Here is a 26548-nt window from a genome sequence, read left to right as displayed (position 1 = left end):
TGACCATGTGCAATTATTAAACCGCATAGGACTGCTTAAATAAATAAATGGTCTGCTTGTTCTGCAAGCCTCAAAGTGTATTGCTCTACTGTGTCTCCTTAGCTCCACAACTCCATCTCTTGCTCAGAGAAACAGAGAACTGCTCCGAGTTCGGTTCGATTTGCTTATGTGCACTGAGCGTGTTTAGGGAAACCGGCACGTCCTGGTGAAGTGGTCTTTATTTTGCCCACGTATCTCAGTCTTCCCCGGGCACATGTGTCTTAATAATAATGCAGAATACAGATGAGGTATACTTAAAGCATCTTCATTAATGACTTCCGAACAAACTGCATTAACAGTAGCACCTTTTGACTCTGCAAACATGCCCTTTTACTCCGCTGTTCTCTTCCTCACACAGAGTGTGTTCCCATCATTAAATCTCCAGCGGGAATAAGTGAAAGTGGAATTTATAGCGAAAATTACCAACATCCAACAAAATTAAAAGGAAAGAACATCGATAAATAAAATGCATTGGTATACAATGTTACTCAATTTACTATAATATGATGCAGTTCCCAAACTTTATAAATATGAATACATTTGTGTTTGTTTATTTGATCATCATTCAACCAACCAACAGTACTTTTGTCAGCAGAATCTAGGCAAAAGCTAAGGTATTCCCAACAGCAGTGTTCAGAAAGCTTACATATTACCAGTTATTCTGACAGAGCTCTGACAACACAATACTTGATAGCAACAAGTGAACTGAGGTTGGTTGTTTTACACTTCAATTAGATGTCCACTTCCTGTCTAACTGGGTGGTTCTAAAATTATGCTTAAGAGTAATCCTATCAAATAATCCAACACTGGTTATAAATAAATACAATATTTGTTTCTGTTATTTTGAGATTTCTTTCATATGTTTAGGAGGACATTTATACTTTGAGTTCAGTTTACTTTTACACAGTGCAATTTTTTATTTTATTTTCCCACACATTATTTGAAGACGTATGTGCATGAGCAAAGAATAGCAACCAAAGGTGGAAATAAAAGACTACTGAACTTATTGGTCACTGATCCCTATATACCCATATCTATATCTACCCGATGCAAAGACTGACTCGATCAAAAGCAGGAACAATACTGATAGGTCAACGTTCAGCCTGTGGCTTCTTGTTAGCCAACAAAAAAGCAAGCTGGCCATTTACTTCCTGTTTTGCCTAGCTGCTTTTTGAGTTTGCAAATGATGGTATCGCTATTGAAATATCCTGTATTGTTGAAACGGAGTGAGCAGTGCTAGTTTCTTATCAGACCTGGTCCATTTATTCAGCTGCTAGACCTTTGTTCTCCTATTCCAGAGGAAGTTTACATAAGCTGTTTTATAAAAGACAGCAACATAAGGGCACTGACAATCCCCCGTCTAAGACAGACAGGCGTTTAGTAGTGCAACTGACCTACTACAAACATTTCGAAACATTTTGACCACACTGACCGTCCAGGCTTATATTATGACGTTGAGTTTCAGTTAGAGCTTAACATTTGGTTTCTGATGTTTTTAAATTTAAAATTCTCTCATCATTTATTCACCCTCATGCTGTTGTTTCAAATGTGTATGACTTTCTTTCTTCTGCAGAACAGAAACAAAGGTTTTTGGAAGAATATCCAAGGCAAGTGAATAGTGGCCAAACTTTGAAGCTCCTAAAAGCATAGAAGTAATCCATACGACTTCAGTGATTAAATCCATGTCTTCAGAAGCGATATGACAGCTCTTCTTTACAACAAATCTCCACTTTTACTTCCACATTCCTCTTTTGCTTTTTGGCAATTCACATTACTTGTGCATATCGCCACCTACTGGTCAGAGCTGCTAAAAGGTAAAGCTTTATAGTAAAAAGGACTTCAATTTTGATCGGTTTCTCACCCACACCTATCATTTCACACATGGATTTAACCAAGTCAAGTCAAGTGGTTTTTATTGTCGTTTCAACCATATACAGTTAGTACAGTACACAGCAAAACGAGACAACGTTCCTCCAGGACCATGGTGCTACATAAAAACAACAAAGGACCAACGTAGGACCACATGAGACTACACAACGAAATAAAATACCTATATAAACTACCTATATATACCTATATAAAGTGCACGTGCAAACATGTGCAAAAAGTACAGGACAGTACAACAAATTACTGACAATGAACAGGACAATAGACAGTGCAGCGCCGACCAGTACTCAGTAGTGCAAAAAGATGACAGTTTCTAAAAATGTAAACATAACATACTATGAGATAATGTTCTATGCACATAGCAGTTATTGAGGTAGCAGACAGTTATAAAGTGACAGTAATTAAAGTGCAACTCAGGACACGTGTGTGTCAAACCAGTCTCTGAGTATTGAGGAGTCTGATGGCTTGGGGGAAGAAGCTGTTACACAGTCTGGCCGTGAGGGCCCGAATGCTTCGGTACCTCTTGCCAGACGGGAGGAGGGTAAAGAGTTTGTGTGAGGGGTGTGTGGGGACGTCCACAATGCTGGTTGCTTTGCAGATACAGTGTTTTTTTGTAAATGTCTTTGATGGAGGGAAGAGAGAGCCCAATGATCTTCTCAGCTGTCCTCACTATCCTCTGCAGGGCTTTGCGGTCCAAAACGGTGCAAGTCCCAAACCAGGCAGTGATGCAGCTGCTCAGGATGCTCTCAATAGTCCCTCTATAGAATGTAGTGAGGATGGGGGTTGGGAGATGTGCTTTCCTCAGCCTTCGAAGAAAGTAGAGACGCTGCTGGGCTTTCTTGGTGATAGAGCTGGTGTTGAGGGACCAGGTGAGGTTCTCCGCCAGGTGAACACCAAGGAATTTGGTGCTCTTGACGATCTCCACAGAGGAGCCGTCGATGTTCAGCGGAGTGTGTTCACCTTGTGCTCTCCTAAAGTCAACAACCATCTCTTTTGTTTTGTCGACATTCAGGGACAGGTTGTTGGCTCTACACCAGTTCGTCAGCCGCTGCACCTCCTCTCTGTATGCTGACTCGTTGTTCTTGCTGATGAGACCCACCACGGTCGTGTCATCGGCGAACTTGATGATGTGATTCGAGCTGTGCATTGCTGCACAGTCGTGAGTCAGCAGAGTGAACAGCAGTGGACTGAGCACACAGCCCTGGGGGCCCCAGTGCTCAGTGTGGTGGTGGAGATGCTGTTCCCGATCCGGACTGACTGAGGTCTCCCAGTCAGGAAGTCCAGGATCCAGTTGCAGAGGGAGGTGTCCAGGCCCAGCAGGTTCAGCTTTCCAATCAGGTGCTGGGGAATGATTGTGTTGAATGCTGAGCTGAAATCTATGAACAGCATTCGAACGTATGAGTCCTTATTGTCTAGGTGGGTGAGGGCCAGATGGAGGGTTGTGGTGATGGCATCGTCCGTTGAACGGTTTGAACGATACGCAAACTGCAGTGGGTCTAGTGAGGGGGGCAGCTGGGTCTTAATCTGCCTCATGACGAGCCTCTCGAAGCACTTCTCGAAGCACTTCTCAACCACTGAGGTTGTATGAGTTACCTTTATGCTGCCTTTACTGTATATGCTTTTTGGGTTCTCAAAGTTCTGGCCACCATTCACTTGCATTGTATGAACCTACAGAGCTGAGATATTTTTATAATAACCTTAACTTATGTTCTGAATAAGAAAGAAAGGGTGAGTAAACGATGAAGCAGGGAAAGCTCTAGAAGCAGCATTTGCACAAGGCTTCAATAAAGGAACATAAAACAGCTACAAGGTTTGTGTACTTGATGGCCACTATTACGTGACTTATTTTTGGAAATAAAGATTCCATTTAATTTAGCCGAAGAGATTGTGTAAATAAAAGGGAAAGAGTAATGAGATATCTTCGTGAGCAGGTACAACACTGAGTGATGCTCATGTTTTTGGCCCTGTAAGGGTCCAGGATCAATCTTGGGCTCTGTCTAAACACTCCTGCAGACCTGTCGGAGCCAGCAAAGACATTTATGGAATGTTTAGAACACGTTTATAAAGCATTGCTATGGTGCCTTGGCCATGATCCTGGCTAATATCACATTAGTCTATTCCTCTATCCATTCAGCCCTTTGTTACAGCAAACAGGCTAAAACCTGCTTACTAGCTGACAGCTTTACAGGCTTTCAGTGAGAAATTTCAGTAGTGAGAGAAAAATCTAATAAAGTCTAAACTAAATTTTTGAGGCGACAGACCAAATTTAGGTGCACAATATCATCTAGATTCAGCCTCAAAGCTAAAATATGGCCTAAAAAACACAATTCTGGTTTCATAAAAGGGTCTTTAAGATCTAAGTTTGTGTCCTTTTACCTTATTGCACTAATGTTTTTCCCCCAATCTTTTTCCCCATTATATATATATATATATATATATATATATATATATATATATATATATATATATATATATATCTGCACCTTTCATGTGTGTGACATTTTTCCAATTCACATTGTAATAAACAGTTCTTTGGAACATAAAGTGTCTATCGTAAAACCATAAACATGTATACCACATAAACAGAGTGGATCCGGCTCCAGACAAAATAAAGGTGTGAATCTTTGCCTTTTATAGCCCGAAACGTTCTTAATTCCTGCACAAACAAATGGTGTCCTGTGCGTACATAACATAAACAGAATGGAGGGAAAGTATTTTAGAAGTGTAAATTGTGCTCTGGCCCTGCTTTGTCTCCGCAAGCAGAACATTAGCTGGAGATGGACAGTGTATAGGTGGTAAAGATGTGCATACAGATGACAGTAAGCAGCAATAATTGCATTGCTAAGAGTCTCAAGTTTATGGCTCGACTTGAACCGTGGTCCTCCGACTCGAAGTTCAACGCCACCAGATGAGCCACCACACAAGCCATTCATGTGGAGTTGGAGTAAAAGTGTGTCAATATCATAAAATAGTAGGGTCTGATTAAGAGAGAAAAATAAGTCTTTATAAAGTCATAATCAGCCATTCAAGTCATGTCAACACAGTTGTTGCAGCGCCTCTAGTAGGGCTGCAACGATTCGTCGACGTTGTCGACAAAAATCGATAATAGAAAAGAAGTTGTCGCCAGACATGTTTTTTTCCGACCGAGGCACCTCTCTTCATTACAATCTCTGCCGAGAGTCGCACATGCGCATTAGCTTCTCTGCTGAGCGATAACATACAGAAATGGCGGGGTCCAACGCAGCAGCTGCGCGTACCAAAATATCTAAAGTTTGGGAGCATTTTAGCCTGGATACGGCGAATAAAAAGATTACCTGCATGGTTTGCAAAGCAGTCCTTGCGTATCACGGCAGCACCTCGGTGATGCACGAACATTTAAAGAGAAAGCACGTCAGACAGTTGAATGAAACGGAGTTTGACTCGCCTCGGTAAGATTTAAATAACATGGAAGCTAATACGTTTTGTTTTGGATATACATTGTACATTTTATAAGCGTATTTTCGGTAAAAAAAAAAAAAAAGAAAAAAAAAAAGAATTTAACGTTATGCCCGACTGTGCCTGACAAAAGTATTTTAAATTAAATGCATGCAGTCTGAAGAAGAGAGCCACCATGGACCCCTTTCTGCAAAAGAATCAGACGTGCACCCCACAACAGGCGAATGCCCTCACTGAGTCAGTATTGCAGATGCTGATCTATGATATGAGGCAGCTCTCCATGGTCGATGGTGCTGGGTTTCAACAAATGATAGCCCAGTTCAATCCAGACTACATCCTGCCATCCAGAACCCATTTCACCCACTTGATGGAGCAGAAATACAGTACAACGTTTCTGAAGGTAATTGTTTAGAATGCACACACAGTCAGACATATTTCATAAAATAAAAAATAAAAAAAAATCACAAATTTAATTTAAAAGCATATATATATATATATATATATATATATATATATATATATATATATATATATATATATATATATATATATATATATATATATATATATACACATATACACAGGTGAAACTCGAAAAATTAGAATATCGTGCAAAAGTTCATTAATTTCAGTAATTCAACTTAAAAGGTGAAACTAATATATTATATAGACTCATTACAAGCAAAGTAAGATATTTCAAGTCAAGTCAAGTGGTTTTTATTGTCGTTTCAACCATATACAGTTAGTACAGTACACAGCAAAACGAGACAACGTTCCTCCAGGACCATGGTGCTACATAAAAACAACAAAGGACCAACATAGGACCACATGAGACTACACAACGAAATAAAATACCTATATAAACTACCTATATATACCTATATAAAGTGCACGTGCAAACATGTGCAAAAAGTACAGGACAGTACAACAAATTACTGACAATGAACAGGACAATAGACAGTGCAGCGCCGACCAGTACTCAGTAGTGCAAAAAGATGACAGTTTCTAAAAATGTAAACATAACATACTATGAGATAATGTTCTATGCACATAGCAGTTATTGAGGTAGCAGACAGTTATAAAGTGACAGTTATTAAAGTGCAACTCAGGACACGTGTGTGTGTCAAACCAGTCTCTGAGTATTGAGAAGTCTGATGGCTTGGGGAAGAAGCTGTTACACAGTCTGGCCGTGAGGGCCTGAATGCTTCGGTACCTCTTGCCAGACGGGAGGAGGGTAAAGAGTTTGTGTGAGGGGTGTGTGGGGTCGTCCACAATGCTGGTTGCTTTATGGATACAGTGTTTTTTGTAAATGTCTTTGATGGAGGGAAGAGAGACCCCAATGATCTTCTCAGCTGTCCTCACTATCCTCTGCAGGGCTTTGCGGTCCGAAACGGTGCAAGTCCCAAACCAGGCAGTGATGCAGCTGCTCAGGATGCTCTCAATAGTCCCTCTATAGAATGTAGTGAGGATGGGGGTTGGGAGATGTGCTTTCCTCAGCCTTCGAAGAAAGTAGAGACGCTGCTGGGCTTTCTTGGTGATAGAGCTGGTGTTGAGGGACCAGGTGAGGTTCTCCGCCAGGTGAACACCAAGAAATTTGGTGCTCTTGACGATCTCCACAGAGGAGCCGTCGATGTTCAGCGGAGTGTGTTCACCTTGTGCTCTCCTAAAGTCAACAACCATCTCTTTTGTTTTGTCGACATTCAGGGACAGGTTGTTGGCTCTACACCAGTTCGTCAGCCGCTGCACCTCCTCTATGTATGCTGACTCGTTGTTCTTGCTGATGAGACCCACCACGGTCGTGTCATCGGCGAACTTGATGATGTGATTCGAGCTGTGCATTGCTGCACAGTCGTGAGTCAGCAGAGTGAACAGCAGTGGACTGAGCACACAGCCCTGGGGGCCCCAGTGCTCAGTGTGGTGGTGGTGGAGATGCTGTTCCCGATCCGGACTGACTGAGGTCTCCCAGTCAGGAAGTCCAGGATCCAGTTGCAGAGGGAGGAGTCCAGGCCCAGCAGGTTCAGCTTTCCAATCAGGTGCTGGGGAATGATTGTGTTGAATGCTGAGCTGAAATCTATGAACAGCATTCGAACGTATGAGTCCTTATTGTCTAGGTGGGTGAGGGCCAGATGGAGGGTTGTGGTGATGGCATCGTCCGTTGAACGGTTTGAACGATACGCAAACTGCAGTGGGTCTAGCGAGGGGGGCAGCTGGGTCTTAAGCTGCCTCATGACGAGCCTCTCGAAGCACTTCATGATGATGGGTGTAAGTGCAACGGGACGGTAGTCGTTGAGGCAGGACACTGAAGACTTCTTTGGCATGGGGATGATGGTGGTGGCCTTGAAGCACGTTGGAACAACGGCGCTGCTCAGAGAGATGTTGAAGATGTCGGTAAGAACATCTGCTAGCTGGTCTGCACATCCTCTGAGCACTCTGCCAGGAATGTTGTCTGGTCCAGCAGCCTTCCGTGGGTTGACTCTACGTAGAGTTTTCCTCACATCTGCCGTGGTAAGACAGAGCACCTGGTCGTTGGGAGGAGGGTGGACTTCCTCGCCATCACGTCGTTCTGCACTTCAAACCGAGCGTAGAAGTCGTTCAGCGCATCTGGAAGGGAGGCATCTTTGTCACAGGCAACTGATGTTGTCCTGTAGTTGGTGATGGCCTGGATGCCCTGCCACATGCGCCGCGTGTCACCGCTGTCCTGGAAGTGACTGTGGATTCTCTGGGCGTGTGCGCGCTTTGCCTCTCTGATTGCCCGTGACAGTTTGGCCCTAGCTGTTCTTAGGGCTGCCTTATCGCCTGCTCTGAAGGCGGAGTCTCGGGACCTCAGCAGCGTGCGCACCTCCGCAGTCATCCACGGCTTCTGGTTGGAGCGTGTGGTGATGGTCTTGGAGAAAGTGACATCATCAATGCACTTGCTGATGTAGCTGGTCACTGATGCTGTGTATTCCTCCAAGTTGGTAGAATCGCCATATGTTGCAGCCTCCCTGAACATGTGCCAGTCAGTACACTCAAAACAGTCCTGAAGAGCAGAGATGGCTCCTGCTGGCCAGGTTTTCACCTGCTTCTGAAGCGGTTTTGTGCGTCTGACGAGCGGTCTGTATGCTGGAATTAACATAACAGAGATGTGGTCTGAGTAGCCGAGGTGGGGGCGGGGCTCCGCCCGGTACGCGCCTGGGATGTTTGTGTAAACAAGATCAAGCGCGTTCGCCCCTCTCGTTGCAAAGTCCACATACTGATGGAATTTAGGGAGCACTGTCTTGAGATTTGCATGGTTGAAATCTCCGGCGACAATAAACAGTCCGTCGGGGTGAGCGTTCTGCAGTTCGCTCATAGCCCCATACAGTTCAAAGAGCGCTTCCTTAGCGTTAGCGCTGGGGGAATGTAAACTCCGGTTATGCAAACAGTGGTGAATTCCCGTGGTAGATAAAAAGGTCTGCATCTAACAGTCACAAGCTCCAACAGCGATGAACAGTAACTAGAGACTAGCATAGAGTTCTTGCACCATTCCGTGTTGATGTAAACACACAAGCCACCACCGCGAGTCTTACCGCAGAGAGCTGTATTTCTGTCGGCACGAAACGAGGCGAGCCCGTCTAGCTGAATGGCGGCATCCGGAACTCTGTCGCTGAGCCACGTCTCCGTGAAAACAAAGACGCAGCAGTCTCTAAACTCATGCTGCGTAGCCTGCTGGAGTCGGATATAGTCCAGTTTATTGTCCAGGGAGCAAACATTTGAGAGCAGGATAGACGGGAGAGCCGGCCGGCTAGGGTTTGTTTTTAGCCTAGCATGGACCCCGCCCTCTTTCCGCGCTTCCGCTTTCGCACACCGCTTACGACGTCCTCTCCCCGGCCACCGGCATCAGGCGACGCCGAGGGCTGGAGGCCTGGTCTCCGCAGCAAGCCGAGTACGGCGTAGCGCCTCCTGCAGGTCATCATGCAGCTTGGTTTTTGCATGAGTCTTATATTTGAGTAGTGTCTGGCGATGGTAGACACGAACACTGGTTGCTCCGATGTCCATGTGTTGCAAAAGTCGGGCTTTTTTAACAAAAATAGCACCATTGTGGATCCGGAGTGGCCGCTGCGTGCTACCGCGCCGCCATCTTGGACCGCCAAATTTCAAGCCTTTATTTGATATAATTTTTATGATTATGGCTTACAGCTTATGAAAACCCCAAATTCAGAATCTCAGAAAATTAGAATATTACATGAAATCAATAAAAAAAAAGGATTTTAAATACAGAAATGTCGGCCCTCTGAAAAGTATAATCATGCATATGTACTCAGTACTTGGTTTGGGCCCCTTTTGCATTAATTACTGCCTCAATTCGGCGTGGCATGGATGCTATCAGCCTGTGGCACTGCTGAGGTGTTATGGAAGACCAAGATGCTTCAATAGCGGCCTTCAGCTCTTCTGCATTGTTTGGTCTCATGTCTCTCATCTTTCTCTTGGCAATGCCCCATAGATTCTCTATGGGGTTCAGGTCAGGCGAGTTTGCTGGCCAATCAAGCACAGTAATACCATGGTCACTGAACCAGGTTTTGGTACTTTTGGCAGTGTGGGCAGGTGCCAAGTCCTGCTGGAAAATGAAGTCAGCATCTCCATAAAGCTTGTCTGCTGAAGGAAGCATGAAGTGCTCTAAAATGTCCCGGTAGATGGCTGCGTTGACTCTGGACTTAATAAAGCACAGTGGACCAACACCAGCCGATGACATGGCTCCCCAAACCAACACAGACTGTGGAAACTTCACACTGGACTTCAAGCATCTTGGATTGTGTGCCTCTCCATTCTTCCTCCAGACTCTGGGACCTTGGTTTCCAAATGAGATGCAAAATTTGCTCTCATCAGAAAAGAGGACTTTGGACCACTGAGCAACAGACCAGTTCTTTTTTTCTTTAGCCCAGGTAAGACGTTTGACATTTGAAGCCCATGTCCAGGACAGGTCTGTTTGTGGTGGCTCTTGATGCAGTAACTCCAGCCTCAGTCCACTCCTTGTGAAGCTCCCCCACACATTTGAATGGCCTTTTCCTGACAATCCTCTCCAGGCTACGGTCATCCCTGCTGCTTGTGCACCTTTTTCTTCCACACTTTTCCCTTCCACTTAACTTTCTATTAATGTGCTTTGATACAGCACTTTGAGAACATCCAACTTCTTTTGCAATTACCTTTTGAGGCTTTCCCTCCTTGTGGAGGGAGTCAATGATGGTTTTCTGCACAACTGTCAGGTCAGCAGTCTTCCCCATGATTGTGAATTCAACTGAACCAGACTGAGAGACCATTTAAAGGCTCAGGAACCCTTTGCAGGTGTTTAGCTGATTAGAGTGTGACATTTTGAGCCTACAATACTGAACCTTTTCACAATATTCTAATTTTCTGAGATTCTGAATTTGGGGTTTTCATAAGCTGTAAGCCATAATCATAAAAATTATATCAAATAAAGGCTTGAAATATCTTACTTTGCTTGTAATGAGTCTATATAATATATTAGTTTCACCTTTTAAGTGGAATTACTGAAATAAATGAACTTTTGCACGATATTCTAATTTTTCGAGTTTCACCTGTATATATATTAAAATAGCTGAAATACATAACTTTGTTTTGGTAAAATCATAGTAGCTGCAATTATTAAAAATGTAAAACTTGTATGTTGAATAGTTTCTGTTGACATGTAGGTTTTTGCATGTTAATATTTTCAAAAATAAAATTTTGTGTTTAAAAGGTAAAGCAGATCCTAAAAGAGGTAGACATCTCCATCACACTGACAAGTGATGTTTGGACCAGCCGTGCCACAGAGGCATATCTTGGAGTTTCGTGTCATTTCATCACCAAAGACTGGCAAATGAAGACATTGAACCTTGCCACTCTACCCCTGGAGGAGAGGCATACTGCTGCGAACATCATGATATGGATGGAAGAGGTGATAGAGAAATTTGACATCTTGCCTAGCAAAATTAAAGCAATAGTACATGATAACGGGTCTAACATGGTGGCGGCAGCTCGACTCCTGGAAGAAAAACACGGTTGGTCTTCAGTCCGCTGTGCTGGCCACACCCTCCAACTTATCATCAACAGTGCCCTCAAAGAGCCCAGCATCAACAAAGCTACTGGTGCTACAAGAAACCTAGTTGAGCACTTTAGGAGAAGTGAGCTGGCAAATTCAAAACTGAAGAAGCAGCAGCAAATGAACACCACAGAGCACAAGCTGATCCAGGACGTCAGTACGCGATGGAATAGTACCTATTACATGGTATCAAGACTCCTGGAGCAGCGCTGGCCAGTCACTGCAACTCTCTCAGACCCTGAGGTAACACCAAGAGGCAAGCACTACTTTGACCTGAAACCAGAGCAGTGGGTACTACTTGAAGAGCTGGTGCAAGGGTTAGGGCCTTTTGAATGTGCTACCGTTTTCCTCAGTGGGCAGGAGTATGCTACTGCTTCATGTCTTCCACAGCTGGTCAAAGGGCTGCAACGGTCCATACAGCAAACCCAGTTTGAGACAAGCTCAGGAAAAGCCTTTCAAACCATTGCAGGAAAAGGAATAATTGAGAGATGGGAGAATCTTAACACTGTGTCTGCAGAGAGAGACAACCCACTTGTTCTTGCAGCTGCCATCGACCCAAGATTCAGAAAGCTGAAGTTTATCTCACTTGAAGATGGCACAAGCGTGCAAAGTACAGTTGAAGTTCTTGCTATCAAAGAAGCAAAGGCCAAGACTGGGCTACATGATGACCCTGAGGAGCTACAGCAGAAGAAAAGGGGTCATATCCCAGGGGGAAAGTCAGTGCTGGATAACCTGCTTCAGTCTGACACTGACAGTCTGAGTGAGGAAGAGGAGGAAACCCAGGAGGACAAAAAAATCCAAATGGTGAGGAGGGAAGTTCAGATGTTCTTCACAGAGCCACCAATAGCCAAAAAAGAAGACCCTCTCAGCTGGTGGAGCGAAAATGAGGGGCGTTTTCCCACACTGTCAAACCTAGCAAGATCTCTTCTGTGCATTCCTGCAACATCCACCCCTGCAGAGCGAATCTTCTCAGCAGCAGGAAATATCTGCTCCCAGAAGAGAGCAAGTCTCACACGAGACCATGTGGATATGCTGACTTTCCTTAATATGAATAAACTGAACGACATAGCCTGAGCCTCATGTTGATTTTAAACTCGGTCTGTCCACCATGGCAGGTTTGTGTCCAGGTAGTATCACACAGTCCATGTTTACAACTTAAATTCAGACGACTCTGAAAGCTTATTTTAAAACCGTTAGATTTCATAATGTTGAGACGAGTTGTAAAGTTCTTTTGCAACAGATTGACCACTGAATGTATCTCACAAAATGCACTTAATATTTTTGTTTACTGTTTTATTGCTGCCAATGTGCCTGCCCCTGGTTTACAGGAAGAAAATGTTTACTTGATTTTACTTTATTTTTTCTTATAAAAAAAATGTGCCTGTCCTTTATAAAAATGATAGAGTTTCTTTATTTATGCATTATTTATGTCTATACTGACCTAGCACTGTGCCTAATTGGTTTTAGACAGGGCATTTTTATTTACTTTTAGTATGAATCGGCCTATCAGCAGCAAAGTTCAATAAAATATGCATTTTTCATTGAAGTACCCCCTTCTTTCTTGTGTTTACTATCATTTTCCACAGAATTAAAGCAATCTCATGCTAAATGTAAAAATTTTTAATAATTTTTCGATTAGTCGACTAATCGTTTCAATAGTCGGTGACTAGTCGACTATTAAAATAGTCGTTAGTTGCAGCCCTAGCCTCTAGTGTTCAATTCACCTGAAAACTGCATGGAATTCTACCAGGAGCCACGTATAACAAAAATGTACTGTAGTGTCACGTTTTCACTATGGAGACCAGGTTGTTCCAATCAGAGGTTGTGCTTTTATTATTGTAATAATGTTATTATTTTTATCCGTCATTAGTTAGATTGCATTGCATTGTAAATGTTTTTTTTTCCTACAGCCTTGAATAAGAGTCTCTCTCGCACATTCACACAAAGTGCACGGGCAAGGAGAGAGAGAGAAGACATGTAAAGATGAGTATAATGAAAAATTATGCACTACTTCCATTTAACACTTCATAAATGATTTATATAAAATTTGTCACATGGTAAATGACAAACATTTTCTGCTTAAAGCAACCTCAGCTTCCCCCTCACAAAAATTGTGAGTTCTGCAAATTCACCACTCATTATATTCACACGCAAATGCGCTTTGCTGCAAACTCTTCACTGTCGCCAAAGGTTTGTTGCAGGTTCACCACTACCGTTGAAGAGCTGCAAACTTCTGGCAAACATTTGCGGCAAATCACAAGCTCATTTGCGCGTGAAAATATTAAGTGAGAAATCTGCAGGAAGTTTGCAGCAAGTTTGTCAAAACTTTAGATTTTTACATACTTCTGAAAGAAGATGAGGCAGAACTGTTGCTGACACAGTGACATTTCATACTAGCATATACTAGAGAAGCAATGAATAAATTAGTAATTTACAACGGGTTTTATAAAATAGTTATTTATTGATAAATTAAAGGTTTACTTTGAATGTTGTTTCAAATAAAAAAGGAACTTATATTAGGCCTATTTTTCTAAACACTTTCCATAAAAATAAGCATTTGCATCATTATCTACCAAAAATGTCAAGAATGTTTTGCTACAAATTTTAGTTTTTATCACCCGCCCCAACCTACACAATGTTTTGCAGAGCATGCTAGCATACTACTATTACGTATTCCAAGATGCTAATTAAAAATCAAAAATTGTGTTCCAAGTCATCCCTTAAAAAAAAAAAAAAATCTAGAGTTCTGGCAAACTTGCCGCAAATATGGCACTCATTATTTTCACAGGTAAATGAGCATGTTATTCGCCGCAAATGTTTGCAATAAGTGGTGAACCTGCGACAACAAAGAGTTTGCAGCAAAGCTTATTTGCATGTGAAAATTAATGAGTGGTCAATTTGCAACAAGTTTAAAGTGTGCGGCAACTTCAGATTTTTGGGGATTTTTCAAAGGATTAGAATAGCAATATACTAACATTAAACTCAATCAATGAGCCAAGAATCCCTCTTGCTCCAATGGGGGAGGAGTCCAGTTTATGTGCTGTGCAGAGATGCTGACTAATCTGTCAAACATAAGGTTCCATTTCAGTCAGGATGCTGCTTTAGAAGGCAGCTCCCTATGTAGGCATTAGACAGCAAGGCAGCTCACTAGGTTTTGGAAGAGAGCTCATAAATGTTAATTAGACCCATACTCATACTCAAACTCTCATCCAGTAAGAGTGGAACCCATAATCTTGACCAATTTCCATGTGTTGCTATGGTAACCACTGTTAGACACACTCACTGTTGCTAAAGAGAGGCATGTGGAGCTGTGTCCACCCGAAAGGATGAGAGGGTGACAGATGGCCAGGGTGTTATTTGGAAGTTGTGTTATTAGCAGCAAGCAATGGCGTCGTTCAAAAATGTATGCAGATTTTATCGAATACATTTGCATTACAGTATTTGTAATGAACAGGTTGCATGTTTCCTTCATGTTTTCTTGACAAAGAGTGGGAGGCTCTGATATCAGAACAAGAGTAGAGGAGAGATACAGACTGAGGGTTAACAGATGATTTTGTTACATAACCATCTGTCAAGTCTAGTTCGATAGCACACAGACACACACAATGCCCACAAAGACAAATTTAGTCAAAAACATATGTGCCTGCCCAGGGCACAATCAAATGCTTGCTGTGAATGGATAGGGTTGTGGTAGCAGTAATATGAATACTTAAAATATTTAAGGATGTCCCACTATCAACGCATCTTCCATAGAACCACCACCATCTGTTTAGCAGCCCATACATCCTTTTCCCCAGCCATATTATCCAGCTCATTTTGGGGGTTCCCAAGGCGTTCCCAGGCCAGCAAAGAGATATAATCCTTCCAGTGTATTCTGGGTCTTCCCCGGGGCCTCCACTCATATTTTTTGTATTTTTATATATAATATTGTGAATAAAATGCTTTAACTTTGTTATTTGTAAGGGGGATGGGGATAATTCATTATTATTAATAGTTTTAGTTGTTTTTGTTCTTTGTGGGATGATGGGTAACTAGAGGTAACTGCAGTTACAGAATATTATTGGACATTTTTCACAAGTGCCTAAAACTTTTGCACAGTATTGTATATCTATCTATATATCTATAAGGTATGTGTTTGAGTAAAATTGAAAATGTTTTAATCTATACAGCACTGACAACATTTTTCCCAAATAAAAATATTGTCTTTTATAGCATTTATTTGCAGAAAATGTCAAATGGTCAAAATAACAAAAAAGTTGCAGTGTTTTCAGACCTTGAATAATGCAAAGAAAATGTCATTTTTAAACAACACAATACAAATTTTTTAACTTAGGAAATGTTCAGCATGTCATGTGTGTTTGTCTTTTCAGAAGACACAAACACACTTGGGTTGCAGCGGTATGCCGGTTTCACGGTTAAATTGACGATTATCATACCACGTACATTTGCTTATCTACGGTATTGAGAAAAAATGCAACCGGACGGAGAATCTCACATGCGTGTGCTCATCTCCTTTCCTTATCGACTGTCTGTCAGACTTGTCCACTTGCGCCACACACACAAACATGAAGCAGATGTCAGAGAGAAGTGAGGCGAGAGGGTCTGACATGAGTGTGTGTGTGAGTTAAAGCAGTGTTTCTCAACTGGTCTATTCGGACTGGGTCGCAGACAGCAGGGAAAGAACAATGCCATGGTTCTTCCATTGAAGATATTTTGGCGGCCACACAACTGATCGACTATGTAGGACTGCCGAGGCAGATTTAATGATAATCTCGCAAACAGCTAAATACTTGTGTAACGAGCTCGCGCTAATGATCTGCTCTTCTCTCTGGTGCGTGCGTTCAACAACTGCAGAGCGCGGACATCAAAACTGATGCGACCAATTTCAATTCTAGCGAGACTTTTCTAGTTTAAAGTGTTACGGAGATTTTCAATACGAACCTCTCAAACAGTAGCAGCCCTGACATTCCAAACAGAACTGAGGAAAAGAGCAACACTGTGCTATGTGCCAAAAAATAAAATAAAAAATTACACACCAAATTTACAAATTTGTTTCAGGATTTTATATGAGTAAAGGTAACTTATATTTTGACAAAATGTTATAGTTTCATATGAAATAATCTAAAGGTAGAATCTATTAGATCTCATTTTATATCAACAGTTGTAGTTAAAGATTCAAGATGTGTTTCAGCTAATATTAATTTTTCATAAATACTGTAATTTATTATTATATTACTATTATTTTAGACTAGCACACTGACCATGGTAATGAGGAGCCTTTCCTTTTGTGTAATATGTTTATAAATATTAGGCAACAAACGGGATAATAATGGGCATATAAGTAAATATGCTCTTTAATTTTTAAAAGGGGGAAAGAAAAATTCCTGTTGGTTTTGACACCAACAACAAAAATAATGTCACTTGATGCATGTCCTTATACTGGAAAACCATGAACAAACTATACAACATAAAAGGAAATGCAACAGGATACATTAAATACAGGTTATGTTTAATCTATGGCAGGTCGACACTTGATTTCCAATGTTTCCTGAAGCAAAACCAGTTGAGAAGCACTGAGATAAAGTAACAGACAAGAGCAGTCTGGCCTCGTTGTCGCACACCTACAGTATATGTTAACTGTTAATAATCATAGGACATTACATTAAAAGCTCACACAGCTGATGTTATTTTTCATTTAGTAGTTCATTTAACATGCTATGCTAACATGCTTTCGTTATATAACATGTTATAGTTATAAATCTGTTTATAATAATTCTGTTAGCTTTCTTATTTTTTCTATTTATTTTCAAAAGGGAGACTTTTTTACACATACTTCAATAAAATAAATGGTTTCAAGTTTCAATTATAATAAAGTGTTTGCTCAAAAATAAATAGATAAATAAAATAACCCTTCTGTTTTCACTAATAATACTAATTGTGTAATACCATATATACAGTGATATTTTCTGAGACGGTTATCATACCGTGAAAATCTCATACCGTTGCAACCCTATAACACACATGACGGACATGCACGTCAACAATCTCTCTCTCCCGCACACTATCTTCCGCAGTCGGCCTTTATCCCTCTCGGAGGCTTAATTAGCCTGATAAGGGACCGAGTGTGTAGAATCATGACCTGGCCCGCCCTCCGCCCTGCCACAGCACCATTAAGAGGAATTATTACATTCCTTTGATTCCCATTTCTAGTGCCATAGCATGTTACTTTCAGATGAAGTATGTCATTTCTGCACCACTAGAGTCACCAAATGGAACGGACCCTTTGCTAAGCCTTGCCTTAAAAGCATTTCGGGCCAATTCCATCTTACCAACTGTTGCCCCACCACCATTACTCTGACAAGCATTTGCCTATGGGAGTAATGTGTGTTTGAGTGTTTTAAGCGTGAAATTCTCAAAATGATCAAAAAGAAAAAAAAAAAAGAAAAAAAAACTTTGTTGCTAGGTGACTTGTAATAGATGAGGTACCTCATATATATATATATATATATAATATTGAGAAGAGCATGCTATGGATTAAAGTGTCATTCCTCATTCCTAATTGAACATCTATAACATCAGTGAGAACACCTACATTTGCTCCAAGGTAAATTAAAGCAAATAACTTAAAATTAATTAATTTACATATTGATCCAGGTCTTATTAAAGGTGAGAGTAAATAAAGAGATCACAGCATCAAAATGAGTTTGTTATAAGACCTTATAAGCAGTTCTGTTCACTTGCACTAATGTTAAGAGGCTTGTAATTGCTTTCAAATGACACTTTTCTCTTTTTATGTGACTGTGTTGATCGTTTGCCTCGATTCTGATTCACAGTCTGCACAGTTTTCAGTCAAATTAGTAAGAGTAATTTAACAATTTCTTTTACAAACAAAATGTCATAAATATGCTTTACAATGTTACTCTTCATTCTAGCACACAAATTAATATTATTTATTCTGTTAATCAGAATATTTTGCCAAAAACCACGCTGTTCACAGCAATCTCCCATTCATTCCTATGGGGCATTTTGTAGAGCTTATCAGAGCGAGAGACCGTAACCAAGGGGGAGCTTAGCGAAGGGTCAGTTGCCAAAACAATGATGCTCCTCCTGTTTGCCAGTGCACTGCAGAACTGTGATGTAACTGTGAACCCACGTTTAATGCATTTAACGCTTGACAAACCAAAAATAGATTAGCCAATTTAAAATTCTATCCTATCTTTGCGCAATGACATACTTGATTGCATTTCATTACACTATTTGTTTACAGAACAAAACAGACCTGTGGCATTTTTGGCTGATGTGAACAACTGACAAAGACCAGAATAAAAACATTTTTTATATAAATATATTTCCACGACTTTAAAGATTGTATTAATTCCTTGACATATCCAGGCCTGGAATTATTTTTTTTATTTTTATGAATTGATTTTTGCATTGGAACCCTGCATGAAACTGACCAGAAGAACCAGAAGAAGAGGGTTCTGGGTGACAGTACCTCTCATGCAGTCCTCTATATGATGGACCAGCTGGTAAGACTTGCAGCGGTCTAGCAGAGTTCTGATGGCTGGAAGTGGGTCCAGAATGATGGTCTCTGGATGTGCATCAATATAATCCTGCAAGACCAGTGGAACAGGTCAGACAATGGTAGTGTGGAGGAGATATTTATGGTAAACCTTAAAACAGCATGACTATCACAACTATTTGAAAGCCTGAAGTTACTGTACCGTGCACATACAAGCAATATTTGTTGGTGTTATGAAAAGACAGTTTTCCATCGTGCATGAACTGGCACAAAGGCATATATGTGCCACAAATAAAGGCACATGTATACATGCAGCCAGCCTCTGTTACGTCACACTGACTCAACGGCTGCGAGGTTACTTCTTTTACATAACCAACAGCTCACTCTCTCACTCGGTGCTCCTTCAACCGTCCCCATTCCATCAAACCCTTCAAATCACATGAGATTATTTGACTGAATTTGAGGGTAACCATTCTTTTCTCATGTTTTTTGCTTTTGTATCACAACTGACATCAAACACTGTACATTTTTACTATTATTGGAGGTAGTATGGACTACCAACAGTTTGGTATCATGACAGGGTTTAGAATGACCTATAATGCAGTATTTGGATCATTCATTCTCTGTTCTTATGCAAATCTATGTAACATACATTAAGAACTTGCTTAGGAAGAGCTGGTCTTAGCAGAGAGCTTTAAGAACATTAAGCGGCTCAGCTGCAAGACATCCTGCATGCTTACACATTTAGAGGTGAGTATTGCAGGTGACATTTTGTACAAAGGGCAAAACAAACAAACAAAAAAACACTGCACGATGGAACTCTGAATTGAAATAGCAATGTAAACTTTTGTGAAATATTATAATTAATGATAATGTACATAAAACTAACATTGATAAAACTATTTGTTAACTGAAATAAAATATAATGCTTGAATTATCACTGCAACTATAATGTGAATTGCAATGTAAACAAATGAAATAAAACTAGAACAAAAATAACAATCTTGCTAATGATGTCATCATTATGAGAGAAGCTTGTTTTTAACACTAAACAACAAGAGCTAATGTGAACAAGCTTCACACATGTACTCATGAATGTGCAACAGATTAGAGGTGGACCAATAGTAGAATATTGCGATATGATAACTAAGGTGGTGGAATAGGCCATTAACCGACCGATCATTTTTAAAATCAATTTATGAAATGTAAAAATTGTCTTATGTCTTTCCTTACTACTACGGGCACAGACACAGAGACTACAAGAGTACAAAATGAAAATTTCAGATGCAGTGTAATGCCGGGCTCCAGACAAAAAAAAATGACATGGGAGCCATTGGCTCCTAAACTGAAACTTTAAGGAGCCAAATGGCTGTTTTTAGTCAACAAATCACAGAATTGCTCGATTTAGATTGCTGTTCAGAAACGGGATAGAAAGGGGGCCTGGGTAGCTCAGCAAGTAAAGATGCCGACTACCACACCTGGAGTCGCAAGCTTGAATCCAGGCCATGCTGAGTGACTCCAGTCAGGCTTCCTAAGCAACTAATTGGTCTGGTTGCTAGGGTGGGAAGAGTCACGTTGGGTTAACCTCCTTGTGGTCACTATAACGTGTGGTTCTCACTCTCGGTGGGGAGCGTGGTGAGTTGTGCGTGGATGCCACGGAGAATAGCGTGAGCTTCCACACGTGCTAGGTCTCCACGGTAACGTGCTAAACAAGCCACATCTCAGATGCGGAGGCAAATGAGATTCGTCCTCCGCCACCCGGATTGAGGCGAGTCATAACGCTACCACGAAGACTTGAATTGGGGAGAAAAAAATTGGACATGCCAAATTGGGAAAAAAGAAAACCCAAAAAGAAATAAGATAGAAAGCCAAAGAAAAGAGAAGACGGATGATAACCCATTAATCAGAGGTTTAATAAACAGTATATATAGTTGAGAAGTTAAGCTTGAATTCCCTTTTGTCTCATAAATGTTCACACCTCTTTCATAATTTATACAAATATAAGAGATAAAAGATTTTTTTTATTTAGTACTGCTCTCCAGAATCTACATTACAGATATTTACAGAAAGTATAGAATGCATATAGTTGTGTGTTGTCTTCTCGAGCATCAATGAATGTTTGCGCCTTGTTTAATAGCTGTGTACAAGTCCCTTAATTGTCCTAAGTGTCAAAAGCTTGATCTTATATATATATATATATATATATATATATATATATATATATATATATATATATATATATATATATATATATACACATATACATATACATACACATACACATATATACATACATATATATATACACTCACCTAAAGGATTATTAGGAACACCATACTAATACTGTGTTTGACCCCTTTCAGCCTTCAGAACTGCCTTAATTCTACGTGGCATTGATTCAACAAGGTGCTGAAAGCATTCTTTAGAAATGTTGGCCCATATTGATAGGATAGCATCTTGCAGTTGATGGAGATTTGTGGGATGCACATCCAGGGCACTAAGCTCCTGCTCCACCTCATCCCAAAGATGCTCTATTGGGTTGAGATCTGGTGACTGTGGGGGCCATTTTAGTTCAGTGAACTCATTGTCATGTTCAAGAAACCAATTTGAAATGATTCAAGCTTTGTGACATGGTGCATTATCCTGCTGGAAGTAGCCATCAGAGGATGGGTACATGGTGGCCATAAAGGGATGGACATGGTCAGAAACAATGCTCAGGTAGGCCGTGGCATTTAAATGATGCCCAATTGGAACTAAGGGGCCTAAAGTGTGCCAAGAAAACATCCCCCACACCATTACACCACCACCACCAGCCTGCACAGTGGTAACAAGGCATGATGGATCCATGTTCTCATTCTGTTTACGCCAAATTCTGACTCTACCATCTTAATGTCTCAACAGAAATCGAGACTCAACAGACCAGGCAACATTTGTCCAGTCTTCAACTGTCCAATTTTGGTGAGCTCTTGCAAATTGTAGCCTCTTTTTCCTATTTGTAGTGGAGATGAGTGGTCTTCTGCTGTTGTAGCCCATCCGCCTCAAGGTTGTGCGTGTTGTGGCTTCACAAATGCTTTGCTGCATACCTCGGTTTGTAACGAGTGGTTATTTCAGGCAAAGTTGCTCTTCTATCAGCTTGAATCAGTCGGCCCATTCTCCTCTGACCTCTAGCATCAACAAGGCATTTTCACCCACAGGACTGCCGCATACTGGATGTTTTTCCCTTTTCACACCATTCTTTGTAAACCCTAGAAATGGTTTGCGTGAAAATCCCAGTAACTGAGCAGATTGTGAAATACTCAGACCGGCCCGTCTGGCACCAACAACCATGCCACGCTCAAAATTGCTTAAATCACCTTGACCAGGACCACACCCCTAAATGCATTGAAGCAACTGCCATGTGATTGGTTGATTAGATAATTGCATTAATGAGAAATTGAACAGGTGTTCCTAATAATCCTTTAGGTGAGTGTATATATACATATAGTACTGTGCAAAATTCTAAGGCACATAAGATGTTTCACAAAAGCATTTGTCTTAAGATGGTTATTTATATCTTCAACTTTAGTGTGTCAATAGGAAATATAAAATGCTAGACTCACAAACATTACTTTTTCAAATAGAAAAGATTAGAATAGAAGAACAGGGAGCCCTGCAACAGATGTCATGGATCCCACAAACACTGAACATCATGTCTGTCTGAGATTACATAAAGAGTCAGAAGCAATTGAGAATTCTCCAAAAAACTGGTATATGTGACTTTTATATAAAGAAGCCCGAAATACACATGGGACTCTTATTTTGAAAAGTCTGCACTCCCAGTTGTGAGTTCGCTGATGGATTATTCACTGAAACAGTGAATCTGATTCAAACTATTAAAAAAAACTGTCTGTATCTATCGCCATTGAGTTTTACGATAACCGATTAATCAGTAAAACTGATATATCGCTCTACCTCTGCAACGAATGTCAAGATTGTCACTGGAAATGACTTAAATTGAGGGTTGTTTCTCAACAAAACCTAATGTACATCTTCAGAAGACTTCGAATATGCTGTAGAAGTCGCATGGATAACTTTTATGATACTTTTGGTCCTTTTTAAGCTTTAAAGTGAGGCAACATCCATTGCAATTGTAAATTAAAGACAGTCTGTGGTATTCATTAAAATTTCTCTTTTGCCTTCTGCATAAGAAAGTTATATGGTTTTGGTAAAATTTGAGGGTAACTTAAGTAAATTATGACCAAATTGTTATTTTTGAAAGCACTTTTCCTTTAAGACCGCATGCAGCCTGTCCTGCAGCACACATAAAAGGCGAGCGTACGGTTCTCACCTGCACACTCTGGACCAGCAGCTGGGACTGGGTGTCATTCTGGTCTGCTTCCAAGATCAGGTCTGTGAGCTTGTGAATGATGACATCCAGAGGACCCTGCTCCTCCAACGGCTGACTCAAGTCAAGCTACGGAGAAAGAGAATGGTGAAAGGTCATATTTTGCATTTAATATTAAAGATAATAAAAATAAAATAAAAAAAAATCACTGTCACACATTATGTGCGTGCATGTGCATTTTCACATCGAATGTTAATAACTAAATCACTAGGATGAACAAGCCCTTTGTGTCAAATATTAGGCCTATTATTAAAGATTTATTTACAAGCCACTGCAGTTTAATCATGGAACCGTCCTTAGCTACTTCCTGCGAAATGCTTTCTAAAAGAAATTAAAATAAAAACACATGTTTGAAGTTTCTTTTTGGCATCTACTTTTGGTGCATATTCTCAGCAGTCTCAAAATTGATCCCAATCAATTTATTTTATTTTTTTTGTAATTAACATTTTTTTTATTTATTCAAAGAAAATAACACAACAGTGAAAAACACAACACAACACATCAAATCAACATTTAACCCTCACTAATATTCCGTCCCAAACACCAACCCCACCCAACCTCAAAGAACACCCCTATCAGTAAGACCAATAATTTTACACATCCTGTGAAGCATCAATGATGCTCTAGGGGGCTTGCACACTTTTGCTTCACTATCGAGGACTGAGTCCATCAAAATATTAAAGTCTCCTCCCAATATTATATTATGAGGGGTGCCAGCAGCTTGTAACATCCCTTCAAGATCTATAAAAAAGCCCTGTTCATCAACATTAGGTCCATAAATATTAGCCAAAATCAACCTTTGCCCCTGAATTTCTGCTATAACTATAATGACTCTTCCAATTTACCTTTAATCTGTTTGAGACATTTGAACTGTAGATGTTTACTTATCAATGTAATGACTCCTCTGACTTGAGCCAGCACTAAAGAAAATGTCCACCCCATATCTTCCCCAATGTTTCAGCTTCCTGCAGGGAAAGATGCATTTCTTGAAGAAACACAATATCACATTTCTTAAGTTTAAGAAAAGAAATAAACTTCCTTCTTTTTATGGGGTGCCCCAACCCATTCACTTTCCACTTGGATAGAGACAATCCACTCATATTAACCTTTGACATCTAAAAAAAAATTTTGATTGCGTGTCAAAAATATAATTATAAAGACTACATTAGCAATTAGTTCAATAATCAAAGCCCATACTTCCCCCAGAACCAAACAAACAGAAAGAAGAAAAATGTGCGCATTAACCACGACAGTCAACTGGCATCCATCCATCTAAACTCGCCTGTGAGAGTCCCCGCGACAACTTCAGTCCAATGATTCTATACCAGTTTGGTGAAACAGACCAACAGAACAAAAGATAATCTATAGAACATATGCCAGCCAATAGGCAGAAAAAACACAAAAAACTTGTAGATTCATACACAAAACTGTCTCGAACCAGCACAATCAAAAAAAATTACATTAAAAATAATAATAAAGCCATTCAGTTTCCATTTGTTGAGAGTCAAACAAGTGTTCAGTGCACCAGCTATTCATCCAGAATGAGCAAATTCATCCATAACTGTCCCAAAGGAGACAGTTCTTCCACAAAAATAAACAAAAAAAGGTGCCCAGCTTCCTTGGATGGCCAAAGGCATGTTCAGTGAGTCAGTACATCTGGAGGCACCTGTGACTTGCTTGTTGTACCTGTACCATGACTTCCTCAGTCCATTGGTTTTATGAAAGACAAGTTTTATGCTTGTTGTGGGCATGTAAATACTTTGCAGCCATCCTTAGTATCCATTCTAAATTTGTCTGGTAACTTCAGTGTAAAAGCTTCCCTTCATCGATGCAAAAGTTTTCTTGAAGGAGTTTTATTCCACAAAATATACTACAGCCGCTAGGCAGGACCAACACAAAAACAAATAAAAATGGCTTCCTCAGACAGTCAATAGTACGTATAGCGAGTTAATCCACTCTGGGGACACATGAGAAACACCAAATGGCTTACTCACATAAGACAATGCTTAGATTGTCTCCAATTTGCATAGAAGCAGAAGAGAGGTACAGAGGCTTGTCTCTTGCAATGTCTACTTCAACACCTGGATATCCCTGGAAATTATGCCAGAATTCTTTTTATTGACTTCCACCTTTAAATTCAGCGTCATTAGGTAATCAAGAAACTACAGTGTCTGCAAGTTCCATCACCACTAGTAAATTGGATTTATAACTTCCTTTCGAATAGGCCACAAGTGGTTACATTTACATTTATGCATTTTGCAGACGCTTTTATCCAAAGCAACTAACAGTGCACTTATTACAGGGACAATCCCCCCGGAGCAACCTGGAGTTAAGTGCCTTGCTCAAGGACACAATGGTGGTGGCCGTGGGGATCGAACCAGTGACCTTCTGATTAACAGTTATGAGCTTTAGTCCACTATGCCACCTCCACTTCACAAGGTGCACAATGCATTATCACCCATTATTGTTTTCAACACTGGCACCCTTAAGGGGTGTGTCCTTGGCCCATTTCTTTATTTTCTACATACAAATGATTGTCAGAGTCCAGTTACCACCACTCATTACTTTAAATATGCAGATGATACTGCCATTCTTGCACTGCTTAATAAGGGAAATTATAATTTTTTGGACTATCAATGCTCCATAGCATATTTTAGTACATGGCATGATGATAACTTTCTCTACCTTAATATTTCTGGTTTTTAGCTCTTCAAAAAAAGCTGATCCATCCTTACAGTATTATCATTAATGGAGCAATGGTTGAAAGGGTGGATCAATTCAGATATCTTGACATTATAATGGATAAACATCTCAACTTCAATCAGCACACTCTAGGTATTAACAAGTGCTGTCAACAGAGACTTACAGTTATTCGTAAACTTAAACATCTGTCTTTTCAGCCTAGTTGTCGTCTTCTTCTGTATCAAAGTAATTTTGAGTCAGTTCTTCTGTATGTTGCCATTTGTTTCTTCCATATGCTAACAGTTACCAATAAGAACAAACTCTTAACGATAACTAATTTAGCGAGAAAAATTATTGGTATTCTTATTCCTAATTTATCGGACTGTGTTATTTCATAAATGCTCCCGAAGGCACATCAAATTTTAAATGATCCAGACCATCCAATTTATCAGTATTTCATCCTCCTTCCTTCTGGCCGCAGGTATAGACTACCCATTTGCAGAAAGGCCAATTATGGTAGGAGTTTTTGTTTAAACACATA

General features: G+C 40.5%; 1 protein-coding gene across 1 annotated transcript in view; it reads right to left on the bottom strand.

Moving 5' to 3' along the window:
- LOC127662193 (inositol-tetrakisphosphate 1-kinase-like) overlaps positions 1-26548 on the bottom strand; it is a 74446-nt gene that overhangs the window by 16946 nt on the left and 30952 nt on the right. The window contains exons 4-5 of the mRNA XM_052153284.1: positions 23269-23394; positions 18915-19032 (exon numbers count right to left, since the gene is read on the bottom strand). Of these exons, the coding sequence (XP_052009244.1) occupies positions 18915-19032; positions 23269-23394 (244 nt within the window). The remainder of the gene's footprint in view (positions 1-18914; positions 19033-23268; positions 23395-26548) is intronic.

Source organism: Xyrauchen texanus, chromosome 22 (assembly GCF_025860055.1).
Source record: "Xyrauchen texanus isolate HMW12.3.18 chromosome 22, RBS_HiC_50CHRs, whole genome shotgun sequence".
Taxonomy (NCBI): domain Eukaryota; kingdom Metazoa; phylum Chordata; class Actinopteri; order Cypriniformes; family Catostomidae; genus Xyrauchen; species Xyrauchen texanus.
This window is presented reverse-complemented; position numbering and strand designations above follow the sequence as displayed.